We start from the raw sequence: 16,758 nt of genomic DNA on the forward strand, positions 1-16,758 counted from the left end.
TTAGGAAATACATGAGGAGGAGGAGCAGATGGGAGGAAGGTGATAACGTCAACATGAACATGTGGAGTTTGAGGAGCATGTGAAACATCCAAGTGGATTTTGGAGAGAGCAGGATTATTAGGAGTTGAAGGTTGGAATATAGTGTGTTGGTAAATGACTGGGAAGTAAGGAAGTGGAGTTTGGTGGTATAAGGATGGAGAAACAAGATGGTTCCAAGAGAGGAATGCTGGAGAGGGTGCCATGGAGAGAGTAATGACGGCTTGAAATGGTAAATTTGAGGAGTAGGAAGGAAACCAAAAAGAGGAGATAAATGGATTGCTGAGGAGCACTAAGGGTCCAATGAGATTGAAGCTCTGGTTTCAGGTAGGATCTCTGTATTATGACTATGATTTTCCCCAGCACTGCTCTACAGTGATTGTGCAACTGAGCCAAGGTTATGCATTAGCAGAGCAGACGGGAGAAGGGCAGAGGATTAAAATATTTTAAATGTAGATTTAAAATATTTCTATCAGGCTAGTCACAGTGGCTTATGCCTGTAATCCCAGCACTGTGGGAGGCTGAGGTGGACAGATTGCTTGAGCTCAGGAGTTTGAGATCAGACTAGGAACATGGTGAAACCCCATCTCTACTAAAAATACAAAAAGAAGACAGGCATGGTGGCATGAACCTGTAGTAGTCCCAACTACTCGAGAGGCTGAGGTGGGAGGTTAACTTGAGCCCAGGAGGCAGAAGCTGCAGTGAGCTAAGATTGTATCACTGCACTCCAGCCTGGGTGACTGAGTGAGACCTTGTCTCAAAATAAAATAAAATATTTCTTTTAAATTATTAAAGAGTCTGCCAAGTAGTTTACCATTATCTATATCATTTCATTGACAATTTCAGATAGTTGAATTCTGTACAGAACAAAACCACAATAAAGAAGCTCCAAACATGCAAAATCAAAAATGCAATCTCCGAAGCACATGGGAAGTGATCCGCGATTCTGAGGATTTTAAGAAAACCACTCCTATGACAACACAGCCACCGAAGCCCACCTTCTCATTGCTGCAGATTGGACAAAGAATTGTGTGTTTAGTCCTTGATAAATCTGGAAGCATGGTGGTATGTTCAATGAGTCTCAGTCTTCTGGATGCTGGTCACCGATATGCATGTTCTGAACCCTGACTCAGAACTGATGGGAATAAACACAATCTGAGGGCCAGAACAGTTGTAACTATAACATTGTTTTCAGAAATGCCCATTTCCACTTTGTTCAGCAAAGATTCAGCGTCAACTATCTCATTTGCCAAATTGAATTAATTTTCAATTTATGAGCAAAGATCTGATGAATTATATAAGCATAACATTTTTTATGGTTCACTGACAATATATAAGTCTATAGGTCCATAGCCTTTTGTATTAGTCTACTCTCACACTTCTATAAAGAAATACTCAAGACTGAGTAATTAATAAAGAAAGGAGTTTAATTGACTCACAGTTCTGCATGGCTGGGGAGGCCTCAGGAAATTTACAGTCATGGTGGGAGGGGAAGCAGGCATGTCTTACATGGCAGCAGGAGAGAGAGAGAGGGAGCATGCACAAAGGGAGAAGAGCCCTTTATAAAACCATCAAATCTTGTGAAAACTCACTCACTATAAAGAGAACATTATGGGAGAAACTGCCCCCATGTTCCAATCGCCTCCCACCAGTTCCTTCCCTTGATATGTGGGGATTATGGGAATTACAATTTGAGGTGAGATTTGGTTGAAGACACAGAGACAAACCATATCACCTGATCTAGAACGTATCTAGAATTATTACTAATATATTGGAATTTAATGATTGTGTAATCTGTTGTTATCTTTTACTATTTATACACTGGCCCTAAAATTCTACCCAAAGATGCTGCTAAATATAAATGAGAAATTTTCCCCCATAGGATATGCCTCAAGTAAGCTTATAGTCACTTGCTCTACATTAAGGCAGCCACTCCCAAATTCCCTATGGCCTTTTCTGTTATTAGTCTTTCCATGTAAGCCTAACCCAACTGTTTTTCTTTTGCTTCTCCATTTAGACAGGTGACCGCCTCAATCGACTAAATCAAGCAGGCCAGCTTTTCCTGTTGCAGACGGTTGAGCTGGGGTCCTGGGTTGGGATGGTGACATTTGACAGTGCTGCCTATGTACAAAGTGAACTCGTGCAGATAAACAGTGGCAGTGACAGGGACACACTCACCAAAAGATTACCTACAGCAGCTGCAGGAGGGACATCCATTTGCACCGGGCTTCGATCGGCATTTACTGTGAGACGTGTTTTTCTATTGTAGTTTGAAATGTTTGCAATTTATGTTGCCTAACAAATTTCTATTTCCATTCTTTCCATACATGCGTAGGGTCCAACTAGATGAGATAGCCAAGGACAGAACAATGATTCAAATGATGCAAAGACACAGACCTCCAAAGATATTAGTAACCAATTCATTTACCCTTTTGCGCTCTTTTGCATCTGTGCCTTCGTGCTTTTCTGCATATGTACCTGCATTCAAAATAGTCATGGTGTGCCTTCTACATTCCAGGCAATGTTCTAGGCCCTAAGAATACCATGAGGGGCAAACAGACACTACCCTTCTGTCATGGAAGATGAGAAGTTCTGTCATGGAACTTCTCGTCTTATTAGAGGAGATATATTAACCAAAAAATAACACAAATAAGTGTATATTTACTAACTGTAATGAGTGCTATGAAGTAAAGGTACACAATCATGTAAAAGAGTATCTTCTATGGGAATAAAAAGACCTACGAGTATGGTTAAGCTTTGAGGCAACTGAACACTCCAAACTTCCAGGCATATTGGACCTCCTTTTGGGAAAGCAAAAGGTTTATTTATTGAAGCAGGAGGCTTTAGGAACTGTAACTATGACTGTATTGGTGTCATGCCTAAAAATCTCATCTGACCATCCAATCACATCATCCCTCTATTTAGATATCCTGTCTGTCCATTTTCAGCATAATTAAGTAAAAATTTCTCTATCTAATATGTAAGATCTATCATGATGTAGTCTTTATCTACCTTTCCAGACTTAAGCACAAGGGATGCTCTTCCTGACAGCCTGTGTTTAAGCAAACTGGACAACTTGTCCTTCAGAGAGCTTCCACATCTTTGCCACACTAGTTCCTCACTAAGAGCACTTTCTCCTCCCTTCTTTGAACTTTTAATCATACTCATTCTTCAAAGACCAATTTCAGACACCACCTACTTCTTAACATCTTTCCTGATTCTTTCTACCAGATAGAATTGCTTTCTGAAGCCTATGACTCTTAAAAAAAATTATCTCTTATAATATCTAACTAGCCTGTCTTACATTCTAATTATCCATTTCAATTGAGCAGAACTACTTTAGGAATAGGACTTATCTTCTTATCTCCCAGACTGTTAGCACAATATCATTTATGCCGGAGGTTCCTAGTAAATAAAATTGAATTCATTATTTGATGCACTAATAACACCTGATGTTTAGTTGCTGCAAATATAAAATGCAATATTCCATATTTACTTGGAGGCTATTTAGCCACATGAAACAACATAGTAGATTGAAAAAGGCTGGCAGGCATAAGGTCTCCAAACCTCACAGTGTCTTAGGCAGGTTTGCCTGAAGCCTGCTCGTTGGGCACATCACACCCAATAGCGCTGTTCCAGTTTCCCATGTAGTAGCAGGAATATATTTTTTCCAGCTCATACCTCTTGATGTGGACAATGGGCTTGACCATTTCCTCAAGTGCTTTCTATCACTCTGACCGTTTTAGTCCACCTTGAAGATCAATTCCCTAAAAGTGGTTTCTATTGCATACATAGTCAGCTATAAAACCCTTCTCCAGAGGCCTGCATGCATCTACGTTTTATTACTCTGTCACCCACCCAAGCTTTGACTAGAGGAGCAAATAAGGAAGGAAAATTGACAATGAAATCCCCAATGTGCTGTACCAAACTCTTGCTGTGCAAGACCCTAGTGGAGATGACTAATGTCAGATGGCACAGTGGTGAAGAGAGGACTTCTCATTCTACATTTTCCATTCAGATGAGTGAGAGAGAGTGTGAGGTATACCAGTGGAATTTAGGATACCCCCTGGAGTGGAGTCTGGGTATGGGGCAGGAGAAGCTCTTGTGGCTTCAGGGTGATGAGGCAAAGGACCTTGGATCTTGCACTGTCCTCATGACCCCTGCTGGTCCCTGCTGCAGGCCTTGGTCAGGTCTGCCCTGAACTCCTTGCTGTGGTGTCTGCTGTGGCCATAGGACTTTGGCTTGTTCTCTTGGCTTGCTCAGGGCCCAGTGGTCCTCCCCCAATGACTCAGCTCCACTCTGGCTCTCTCTGTTGGAGCAGAGTCCTGAGCATCACCCTGTCTTCCATCCAGCCTCTAGCCACACTGTACACTCCTCAGTCTGTGTGGCAGGATTAGCCTTCTCTCACCTGCCAACACTCAATTCAGCTGCCTTCTGTCTCCACTGTAGGATATGTAGGAACATCTGCCTGTTTTCCATGACACACAGCAGTTATGGGGAGTGAGACCAAAAAAAAAAAAAAAAAAAATCCAAATTGGGCCTCTCTGGTCTGCAGCTTTATAAGGCCAAGGCCATGGCCACAGCTGACAGGCTTCTGTGCTCTGGGCTCCTTGACACAGCAACAGCAACAGTCACAGCTCTGTTCTCTTAGAGGGAGTCAAGGCAGCCTCCTCTAATAGCTAAAACACAGAGTGGGGCAGAAGACTCCTCTGTCCTCAGCTTTCCCTTCAACCTTCAGAGGATGCCTTCTTTTCTGACTAGGCCTTCGGAGGATGCCTTCTTTTCTGAGATTCTAGGCCAGAGAGATGCTTAGTCTTGATTGCTTGTTTCCCCTGTTTCTGGGTCTCACCTTCCACTCTTTTTAGGGGAAGAGGGGACTCTTGCATTCTTTTCTTAAATAGATAGCATTATTCTTTTATCTAATTTTCCTCCTGTCCTAATCTTATTCAACATTGGTAGCAGGAGTATCCTCTCTACACCATGTAAAAAAAATAAATAATCCAAATCTACCGGGAATAGTTGAGACATAGGTGTCACAGAACAACTAGGAACTGAGGATTAATGGAAACAAAATGTTTTGCTTTAATGAGAAGGGCTGTTAAAAATATTGACAACTCGTGTGACCTAGGTAATAACCAATCAGAACCAACGCCAGCCATAAATAGCTGATATTGTCAGATTGGTGAATATCATACAAGCGAAAGTCTGCCCTGGATCTAATATCCCCCCAGTATAATCCCCATTAAACGAGGATGGTTTCTGAAGGCATCTTGGAGGCTCTGAAAGCCTATAAATGAAAGACCACATGAAGGAAACTAGAAACACCTTATTTGCTGTTTCCCCAGTGCTGTCCATCCCTAGAGTTGCCCTGCATCCCACACCATCCTTCTCTGCAGCAGGCTAGCCATGAGGAAAGACAGCGGTCAAGTTCCATGAATGCTGCTGGGTTAAGATTGTATCATTTCAAGACAGACAGATATTTGGTCATTCCCAGGCACTTTTGTTTATTCCCACTGGAATTTCTTTTCTCCTTTCCTGGAAGCAGAATTTTCATTAACACCTTGGCCACCCTGAGTCTGATAACTCATGCCCTGAATTCTGTCCTTAGGTGATTCGGAAGAAATATCCAACCGATGGATCCGAAATTGTGCTGCTGACAGATGGGGAGGACAACACTATAGGTTGGTGCTTTAATGAGGTCCAACAAAGTGGTGCCATCATCCACACAGTGGCCTTGGGGCCCTCTGCAGCTCAAGAACTAGAGCAGCTGTCCAAAATGACAGGTGAGGGATGATTTGCTGAGATCCCAGGTATTGTATCTCCTACTGGACTGTGAGCTCCAGTCAACTGGGGAGTGGAGGAAGGATGGGATGGAAAGAGATATAGTATAACCTAATTGGCCAGCTAGCCACCCTTACCCCAAAATGACTGTTTGAATGCACTCTGCCCATTTATTTTAAAGCTTTGGATCTAGGACTAGGGAAGCATCAATAAGATGAAACCAGCACAGCACTCTGGTGAGGACTTACGACCTTCTTCCCCAGCCAGGAACCACTCCCTTTCAGTGGCAGCTGGCCAAGAGACCCAGGGGAGACAGATGACAAGCCACTAACTACATAACACCATTGGCACAAGTGCTATATTAGCAACAGAAAGTACAATGAAGCACAAATAAGGGAGTCTTTAACTTTACCCAAAGAAGAAGCATTCAAGAAATAGGAGGAGTAGCAAGGAAGGGGAAAGGGCCTGTTACAATGCAAAAGATCACTCCTAAAATAGAATACAATTCTCCATAAAACCTTAACATATTGTATGTCTAACTCCCATACACAGACAGATGGTTAAAATAGATTCCATATGTCCCCAGCTTCTTTAGCAGAGTAGGTGAACACATTTTTTTCTTGTTTAACTTAGGGATAATATTATGGTTCTCAATTATTATACTGAGTTGCTTCTGAGGCCGCTAAATTGCCAGAGCTGTTTGCTCCTAATACTACCTGTCCTAGGCTGGGTTTCTTAGAAGCAGAGCCTGAGACAAGGATTTGGGTACATGTAATTTATAGAGGGGAGAGCTCTCAGAAGAAAAGGTAGGAGGGAAGGATAGGGCCAGGGAAGGAGCTAAGCACTGATGCAGACCTAACAGAGTCTAGCTGCACCCATAGGGGATTCTGAAATGAAAAGTGCATCACAGACTTTTCTCACCTTGAGGGAGGAGGGTGGCCTTTTGTACCATTGTGCCTATCAGCCTTTGGCTGCGGACTGTCAGAACAGGGCAGAGGAGAGGGGCATGTTATTTCTCTAGGTAGGGTGGCCCCTTTTGGTGAGATAATTTCCTGGAAGAGGAGGCAGCTATAAGCCAACACTTAGAGCAACAGGGAAGAAATGCACTTGGCTGGGTAAGGGGATGTGGGTGGGTCATCAACTGAAATTCTTTCCCTACTGAAATTCTTTCTGTAACTTCAGATGGAATTCTAACAGTTAAAAAGTGTTTTCACAACAACTAACTTAGTGACACCTATTCTAAACAGCCCAAGACTGCCTGGCCTGGTGTAAAATCCTGTTTTTACGATATGCTATTCTGTAGCTGTCCCTTTGTCCACTGTTATTTCTTCCTGTTGTCACATATGTGTCTTTCCTCATTTAGAAGAAAACTCTGAAGCCAGGTTTGTTAGAATTATGTTTCAAATAAGAGTAAACCAACAGTCTTGGAGTACAGCTTAATGAATTCTCTCATGTAAAAGTACAGGACCTTTAATAGGTAGATTTTATAATACAAATTGATATCAAATCATATCAGAGATTCATGGCTACTTTGCAGATAGTTGAAGTAGCCAGGTGACTAAGATGAAGTCTTATCTAAGATGTAGCCAGGTGAATAGCTAGGTTAATCTATTATTTACTAAGATTTAAAAATTAGTGGCTGGGTGTGGTGGTTCATGCCCGTAATCCCAGAATTTTGGGAGGCCAAGGCCGGTGGGTTGATTAAGCTCAGTAGTTCAAGGCCAACCTGAGCAACATGGCAAAACCCGTTTCTAAAAAAAAAAAAAAAAAAAAAAATACAAAAATTAGCCAGATGTGATTGGGTATGCCTGTAATCCCAGCTACTTGAGGGCTGAGGTGGGAAGATCACTTGAGCCAGGGAAGTGGATGTTGCAGTGGGCCAAGATCATGCCATGAACTCCACCCTGGGCAGCAAAGTAAGAGCCTATCTCAGAAAAAAAGAAATAAGTTAGAAAAAAAATAGTATCAAATTCTGAGTTAATGTAGGCACCTATTTGATGTTAATCTATTTATACTTTAATAACATAATGGCATATTTATTTTGTATATTCTCTAAACAACAGCTTAAATGTTACAAATATTTGCTTTCTGGAAAATAATTTCCGAAAATGTAATTGCATTTTAGGAGGTTTTCAGACATATGCTTCTGATCAAGCTCAGAACAATGGCCTCATTGATGCCTTTGGGGCCCTTTCATCAGGAAACGGAGCTGTCTCTCAGCGCTCCATCCAGGTTGGAGTTCTTAATCTTTGGTTTTCATATTTACCCATAATCATCGCCAAGATGGAGAACTTAATGGCTAAAAGTTTTAAGTGTTAATTCAGTATTTAAGTTCAATTAAACTCCATTTAATTCAGTATCACTCTTCTGGTACTGAATTAAAATTAAAATAGATGGTTTGGCCTGATATTAGACATTATTTCTAAAATGCAACACTGTCATTTAAACAAGGCAATTAGTGTTTACTTGTTTGGAAACAATACTAAGTGATTTCTTCATAGAAATCAGCAGCATAAAATATCATAGAGCCAATAATTCTTTTTTAACATCTCTAAACAAGCAACTAGAGCAATATAATTGGCTCAGAATTTTCTTCAGAGTAGATCATCTCAATTACAAATTTTCTGGGACAAGTGTTCAGGGATTACTTGTTTTATTTTTCCATTACATTAAATTTCTGATGTTTGCCAAGATTTACATATAATGGACAGAAAGTGTTTTGTACTGTAAAAAGCCAGTGGCGTCAGTCCAGATCCCTGGATCTTGGTACTGGGTCTGCCATTAACTATGTGACCTAGGCCAAGAACTTTACCTCTGTGGATTTTCATTTCTCCCCCAGGTATAGGCCAGAAAACCTCCAATGGCCCATCTGGTTCCAAAATTTCAAGAAAACCAAATTGCCTTTCAAAAGTCTTGGAACTATTAAGAAAAAGGAACAAATGTAGTTTTTTCAATCCTCTTTTTTAGTAATTGCAGAAATTATTCACATTAATGTTTAAACTAGAGAGAGTGAACAATCATCATTCACAGTGGTATGAACTATAATTTTTATGATGAAAGTTCAGATAAACATAAAGGAATACTGTAATTTCAAAGCCTAATAATGACAGATTTTGAAACCGTAGGCTTTCTGGCTTACCAATGTAGCATTTATTCAATCTAGGAAGACAGCAGCTATACCCATCTGGGTTATTCTGGTTCAGATTTAGAAAATTAAACTCAAGGGCCTGGTTTGGAAAAGGGAGAAATGTGTCCTAGAAAAATAATTAAAATGATAAAAGGACAATTTCACCCACATTAGAACATTTCTGCCCATGATTTTTGTATTTAAGAAACCTAACAGAGAGAGAGAGAGATGGAGAAATGAGCAAGACTCATTCACCAGTGTGCCACAAGAACCAGGTCTAAGAGCCCTTCACTTTCTCCACGTACCAGCTTGTAATCTACCTGTGAAACTAGGAAATTTGGCTCCATAGCTAGGCCAGTCTGTCTTCTAATAGGTGCTAACTTGAGACAATTAATAACTACCTGGGAGATAATGCTCCAAATCACATTTTCTAAAAAAGCCTTGTTAATCCTTCCCCACCTCATTCCCTGCTCTGCAGCTCCCTCATTCTATTCCAAACAAGTCGGCCTTGGCTTATTTCATTTATCTCCACAGGGCCTGCAATACTACCTGACCTAGCAGTTAGGTAATTCAGACAATCCATGTGTGGGTGAAAAATAAACCACAGTGAGTTCTCTTAAGCGTTCAAAGTCTAGTAGATAGGATGAGCTGTATATACCAATAAATATAGGGTGAAGCACAATATGAAGAATGTCAAAGGATTGATAGAAATAAAATCCTACAGGAGATCAGAGGAAGGGGAGATTATTTACAACTGGTAAATGAGATGGACAGCAGAGAAAACTTCATGGAGAAAGTAATATCTGAATTTTGAAGGATGGGTAAGGCTTAGACAAATAGAGAAGACTAAGAAGGCTTAGATAAATGGAGAAGACAAATGTAAAGCCTTCTAGGAATAGTAAAGAGAACAATGATAAAGTCAAAGGGTCAGGGATTCACAAGGATCTTTTGGGAAGCAGTCTTGTTTGGGTGGAGGAAGGAAAATTGTGAAAGCTAAGGCTAGAAAGGTAACTTAGAACTGCATCATAATAGGTCCTAATACCAAATCAAGGACTCAGGCACCACTGAAGTCTTTTTAATGGGGCCCTGGGGAGACAGGGGCAGAAGAGGAAAGACCATATGATGGGAGCTGTACTCTCCAGAAAGTAAGAGCTGTTTTTCTCAACAGCTTGAGAGTAAGGGATTAACCCTTCAGAACAGCCAGTGGATGAATGGCACAGTGATAATGGACAGCACTGTGGGAAAGGAAACTTTGTTTCTTATCACCTGGACAACGCAGCCTCCCCAAATCCTTCTCTGGGATCCCAGTGGAAAGAAGCAAGATGGCTTTGTAGTGGACAAAAATACCAAAATGGCCTACATCCAAATCCCAGGTGTTGCTAAGGTATGAAGTCACCTTTTTTTCTTTCTCATAATTCAACAAAATAAAGTTTAACTCACAGAATAATTGTAGCATTTTAAATGTTGACAGTTGTTAAAGAATAGTCAGTATTGAATCAAAGAGAGAACAAAGAAAAAAAACTCCATCCCATGAAAATCACTCAGTATGCCAGCAAGTAAAGAAAAGGGAAACAGGTGATATTCTGCCCAGGTACTAAAGGGAGAACCTTCAAATTACATAGTAATTTAAGATGCAAAATGATCTTCGAAGTTTCGGATCCTAAAAACTATTTCTTTTATCTCAGGGACTCGTCTGTGATAAAACCAAGGCAATAATAAGCATATAGCTTGCAGACCTTACCACCCCCATCCATCCCCCCACCATGGGATTTTCTTGACCAAGGGAATGATATAGTTAGTTCAAACACACTGAAGCTCCCGTAACTGACAGAGTATCAAACATGCACACCTCTTCTTAGATATGCTTCCAATATGCTTGCATCAGAGGCTTTTTCTGTACGTGACATTGAAGTCAGGTCTGTGTCACCTGAAGTTATTCATGGGAAATGTTTACATGTGTTTTGGTCAGGTTGGCACTTGGAAATACAGTCTGCAAGCAAGCTCACAAACCTTGACTCTGACTGTCACGTCCCGCGCATCCAGTGCTACCCTGCCTCCAATTACCGTGACTTCCAAAATGAACAAGGACACTGGCAAATTCCCCAGCCCTATGATAGTTTACGCAAAGATTCGCCAAGGAGCCTCCCCCATTCTCAGGGCCAGAGTCACAGCCCTGATTGAATCAGTGAATGGAAAAACAATTACCTTGGAACTACTGGATAATGGAGCAGGTAAAATTGAAAAATATATCTTTCATTTTCTAAGAAACAACCAGGGTATGGCAAGAGGGCACAGTCTGATGAGGGCAGTTAGACAGGCAAGGCAGCACAGCATTGGGGTCTGGTTGGGAGAGTTCTCCATTTCCCCACAATTTCTACATTTCAAAATGTTGGAAAACATGACGGCTTCTGCAAGACCCAAAACACATTAGTGGCTCAAGCTCAATAGAGTCAGGGTCTCCAGGGAGTTGTCCTAGGGTATTCCACAACCTCCAAAAAAGAAAAAGAGGAAAATCAATAACTATATTGTGTTAGGTGCATTGTGTATATATATGCATATATACACTAATACATATATACAAAGACATATATAATCTTTGTTTATAATATCTTCACAACACTTTTCTGAGATAGTCTCCCTACATTGCATAGTTTCAGGTGAAGAAACTGAGGCTCTCACATTTAGAAAGCAGCAGACAGAGATTCAAGCACAGTCCTGTATGATTCCTGTATCTATGAAGACTCTATATTAGCTTGCCCCCAAAGTGAAAATTCTACCCATTATTCTTGTATTTAAGAAGTTTATCAGGGAGAGAGAGAAAGAGACTTCTACGTTTCTTTTTGGAAAAAAACATGTCTGCTACTGTGAAGCAAGTAACCTTATTAGAATGAATTCTGTAAATGAATTTCCTACCTAAATCTACCCTGGGGAGAAGTCATGAATTTTATTAAATAATCATACAACATTTTTTTCCTCCACGGTTACATATAGCAGTCTAATTTAGTTCAACAGATACTTATTGAGTAGTTACCTTGTGCTACGTTGGGTGTAACAGAGACAAGATATTATGTTAGATTTCAAGAAGAAAGTCAACAATTCAAGAAGACAGAATGTACACATAAAACCACACACACTACATACACAGTGATAAAAGAAGTAAGCCTCACCCTCAACACACCAAAATCTTAATGTCTTTTGGAGCTAATGCTGAATTTCATGTTGCTTTGAAAATTCATAGTCTACATATGAGTTGGAAATATACAAATACACTCCTGGTTACCTTTAGGATATTTATTAATTCCTTCACTCTTTATCAAGGTGCTGATGCCACTAAGGACGACGGTGTCTACTCAAGGTATTTCACAACTTATGACACAAATGGTAGATACAGTGTAAAAGTGTGGGCTCTGGGAGGAGTTAACGCAGCCAGACGGAAAACGATACCCCAGCAGAATGGAGCAATGTTCATACCTGGCTGGATTGAGAATGGTAAGTAATCTGCAATAACACACCTGGCTTGTGCAAAAGGATTGATTTCCAGAGGAAACTATTAAGCCTGTGGTGCAGAATGGTGCATGAATAAATCAGGGTTTCTCAACCTTGGCACTATTAACATTTTAAGTCAGAAAATCCTTTGTTGTGGAGGGCTACCCTGCACACTGTGGGATGTTTAGCAGCATCCCTCACCTCTACCCATTATTTGTCAGTAGCAATTTCCTAGTCATGACAATCAAAAATATCTCCATATGTCGTCCACTGTCCTTTACATGGACAAACTAGACAAGCCTCGAGTTGAAAATAACTAGACAGAACATAACTTTTGACTGCCTCAGGTCAAAGCCCAGCCCTCTATCAAATACAGTATATCGTGTAATCTTTTTGTACTTCACTCTCCTCAGTTGTAAAATAAGGATAATAATGGCAGCTACCCCATAGGATGGTCACAAAGAATAAATAAGTAAATACAACTAACAAATGTTACTGGCAAATAGTGTTTAATAAAGGTTTTATCATTACTTTAAAAACATTTCTAATGAAGTTCTTTCCATTGAAACATTTCTAATTTATTCTAATGAAGCATTTCCAGAGAATTTTAAAAAGTAATAATTTAGGGTTTGTTATCTACATCAATATCATTATCAAAGTTCACTGTCTGTCTTTCCTCTTTTCTCCTCCTGCTTAGATAAGGGAGCATAGTTGATGAACTTCATGCAGGCCAGCACACTGAGCCCACGTGTAAGCATGTGGGAATATTACATCCATGAAACATACAGTACCATACCACTTTGGGTTACAAACATTTGCCCTGCACTAGAGCAGAAACTGAAACCAAGTTTGCGTCCCAATGGGTTCCAGGACTTGTTTTTCATCAATCTCTACCCTGTCCTGGGCAGGCTTTTTCCTGATGTTGGTTTGGAGGAAGGAGAAGAGCTTCTTCAAGAGGCTTCTCACTGTAGTCTTTACTTGGGTGTGTGATTAGCAAAGAGAGGGTTCAGAGACACATGGTGTCTCTCATGCAAAAATGATAATGGGTGAAAATGTTTTAAAAGATGCCACTGCTTTTTGAGTTAGGGGAAGGAGGCAGAAGGGGACTGGTTTAGTGGCTAAAATGCTTATCACAGCATTTTACTTATAGTAATACATTTTATTCTCGTAAGTATCCCTTTTTAAAGATGGGAAAACAGAAGCTAGAGAGGTTATGGGCCCATATAACTAACAGTGTTAGTGCCTGGCATAGCATGAGAAGGACATGTTCTTCCCTCTATCCCTTAATAAGTCTTAATGGCAGTCTCTACTGGTTCTTTGAATATGAACCCCGAATCTGCTACAGCATTCACTTCATCTTTGCTGAGGACCAGATTAATGGGTATAAAGATTAAACGCTCTTTAACAGATAAAATTTTACGAAGATGTAGAGTTTATGAGAAAGCTAATTCTAAGTAATGCCATGTTAAGATCTTATGAGATATTTTTATTGAAAAGAAAACAGAACCTGAGAATTCTACAGATCAAACAGGCCAGGGTATTTTTTTAATTCCAGGACTACTTTTATACGTGTCTTCAAGAATGTGAATGAAATTGGGATTGATACAAGAACTAGATTCCCATGCACTCACTGAGTAAATTAAGTCTTTCAAAAGCACAGAATTTTGGAACCTCCAACATAAAATATTTCATTAAAAACTGAGATTTAATAAGAAAAGTGGAATACAAACATGGAGAAAGTGAAAGAAATATGCATAGAATAAATAATCAAGGCATTCTTGAAGGTCCAGTTGATTAGTTGCCAAATAAATTAGAAGATAAAGAAACCCACATTATTATTTGGGTGGAAGACATTTCTTGAAGTAGTCTGAGGTTTAAAACAGAGGTAGTATTTAGATCAGGTGTGGTGGCTCATGCTTGTAATCCCAGCACTTTGGGAGGCCATCGCGGGTGGATCACCTGAGGTCAGGAGTTCTAGTGCAACCTGGCTAACATGGCAAAATCCTGTCTCTACTAAAAATACAAAAATTAGCTGGGCGTGGTGGCACGCACCTGCAATCCCAGTTACTCGGAAGGCTTAGGGAGGAGAATAGTTTGAACCCAGAAGGCAGCTGTTGCAGAGAGCCAAGATCACGCCATTGCACTGCAGCCTGGTCAACAAGAGCAAAACTTCTGTCTCAAACAAACAAAAAAAAACAGAGGTAGTTTTTAAATTGACATTGTGGAAGGACAAGATCAGGATGGGCAAAAAGATGGGAAAAGAAGCAATTTCATGACAAATGTCATGAAAATAAATTCCAAAATTTGTTCCACTAAATATTCAGGAAATATCTAAGAGAGAAGAAAAATTGTGATTCTCTGTTTGTGATTCTCTGATGCAACCTGATTTGGGGGCTTGTCTCCAAATATTTAAAATTAATTCTATGTGTGGAGGGAAAGAAGCAGAAATGGGGAAAGGGAAGAGGGCGATCAGATAAGAAAACAGAGGGAGGTATCATTTAGTGGTGTTGCTTATCATATTTTGAGTAATTTTTTAAATGCAGATGAAATAAAATGGAATCCATCAAGACCTGAAATTAATAAGGATGATCTTCAAGACAAGCAAGTATGTTTCAGCAGAACATCCTTGGGAGGCTCATTTGTGGCTTCTGATGTCCCAAAGGCTCCCATACCTGATCTCTTCCCACCTTGCCAAATCACCGACTTGAAGGCGGAAATTCATGAGGGCAGACTCATTAATCTGACTTGGACAGCTCCTGGGGATGATTATGACCAGGGAACGGGTAAGTGGAACCTGGTGTGGACCCTATAAAGGAGTTTACCAGCCAAGCAAAGGAGCAGAACTGAGTGAGGCAGGCAGCCATGTTCTGATGCTTAGGGGACAGAAGGCAGGAGAGCTCTTGCTGGTCCTTTGAAACAAGGTGTAAATTATTTAAAGAGAGGTTTAAAAACTGAAAAACTGGTATACTTTGGGAGTTAGAGGTTTCAGCTATGAAAGGTAAAGCTCGCTTTGTTTCTGAAATCTTGCCAAACTGTCCTTTGACAAACTCCATTTTCTGGGGAGCAGTGATTCCTGGGGAAGAACTGGGAATGGAACATAGATGTCTATAGACAGGGCTGTCTTTTGGAAGGAACTTCAAGTCCTACCAGACTTTCTCTCTCAAAGTGCAGTCTGTGGACTGCAGCATGGGGATCCCATAAACACTTGTTAGAAAGTGTTTTCAGAACCCTGGGTGATTTGTACACACATTATAGTTTGAGAAGCACTGGTTTAACTACTACAGTAGTTAAACTGTCTCTTCTTTCTTCCTGGCACTATGCCTAGAAATGCTAACCAAGGCTTTAAGTCATGCCCAATACAGTTTTACTTTTATCACTGTGTCATTATATACAAACAAGAATGTAAAAGAGATAGTAACCCTTGTAAATTGGTCCATCAGTTTCATTTATTTGGGAACCTTATGGTTTGGTGATATAATTTCTAATAGACTTTTAAAGCTTTTTAAATATATTTTTAAAGCTCTACTGCTTAAGAAGTTTAATATTTCAGAATTAAGTAATGTTTTGCTTTTTTCATTTTAGCTTACAAGTATATCATTCGAATAAGTACAAGTATTCTTGATCTCAGAGACAAGTTCAATGAATCTCTTCAAGTGAATACTACTGCTCTCATCCCAAAGGAGGCCAACTCTGAGGAAGTCTTTTTCTTTAAACCAGAAAACATTACTTTTGAAAATGGCACAGATCTTTTCATTGCTATTCAGGCTGTTGATAAGGTCGATCTGAAATCAGAAATATCCAACATTGCACGAGTTTCTTTGTTTATACCTCCACAGACTCCACCAGAGACACCTAGTCCTGATGAAATGTCTCCTCCTTGTCCTGATATTCATATCAACAGCACCATTCCTGGCATTCACATTTTAAAAATTATGTGGAAGTGGCTAGGAGAACTGCAGCTGACAATAGCCTAGGGCTGAATTTTTGTGAGATAAATAAAATAAATTATCCATCCTTTTTTTGGATTATAAAATGTTCTAAAATGTATTTTGGACTTCCTGTAGGGGGCGATATACTAAAATGCTAAACAACTGGGTACATATGCATAAATGCTATCCATTCAAATGCAAAAATTTAATAATTGTTGAGTCTTTTATTAATGATTTTGAATACTAGAAAGAAGCAATGCTTGCATCAATAAATGGAATTATGTTTTTATTTGTTTTAAGGAGCTTTGCCAGTTAAAATAACATGCAATTACATATATCTAATAGAGTTGCTAAAAGTTGTTTGATTTCTTTTGGTGAAGAAAAGACCAATCTAAATTA

At 39.9% G+C, this 16,758-nt stretch overlaps 1 protein-coding gene across 1 annotated transcript in view; it reads left to right on the forward strand.

Annotated features, from left to right (window-relative positions):
- CLCA1 (chloride channel accessory 1) overlaps window positions 1–16,463 on the forward strand; it is a 29,830-nt gene extending 13,367 nt beyond the window's left edge. Inside the window, exons 6-14 of the mRNA XM_017499860.2 lie at window positions 883–1,101; window positions 2,054–2,281; window positions 5,645–5,819; window positions 7,943–8,049; window positions 10,113–10,328; window positions 10,914–11,175; window positions 12,263–12,433; window positions 14,974–15,213; window positions 16,013–16,463. Of these exons, the coding sequence (XP_017355349.1) occupies window positions 883–1,101; window positions 2,054–2,281; window positions 5,645–5,819; window positions 7,943–8,049; window positions 10,113–10,328; window positions 10,914–11,175; window positions 12,263–12,433; window positions 14,974–15,213; window positions 16,013–16,404 (2,010 nt within the window). The 3' untranslated portion in view covers window positions 16,405–16,463. The remainder of the gene's footprint in view (window positions 1–882; window positions 1,102–2,053; window positions 2,282–5,644; window positions 5,820–7,942; window positions 8,050–10,112; window positions 10,329–10,913; window positions 11,176–12,262; window positions 12,434–14,973; window positions 15,214–16,012) is intronic.
- Window positions 16,464–16,758: the final 295 nt, after the last annotated feature.

This window comes from Cebus imitator, unplaced genomic scaffold (assembly GCF_001604975.1).
Source record: "Cebus imitator isolate Cc_AM_T3 unplaced genomic scaffold, Cebus_imitator-1.0 Scaffold261, whole genome shotgun sequence".
Lineage (NCBI taxonomy): Eukaryota > Metazoa > Chordata > Mammalia > Primates > Cebidae > Cebus > Cebus imitator.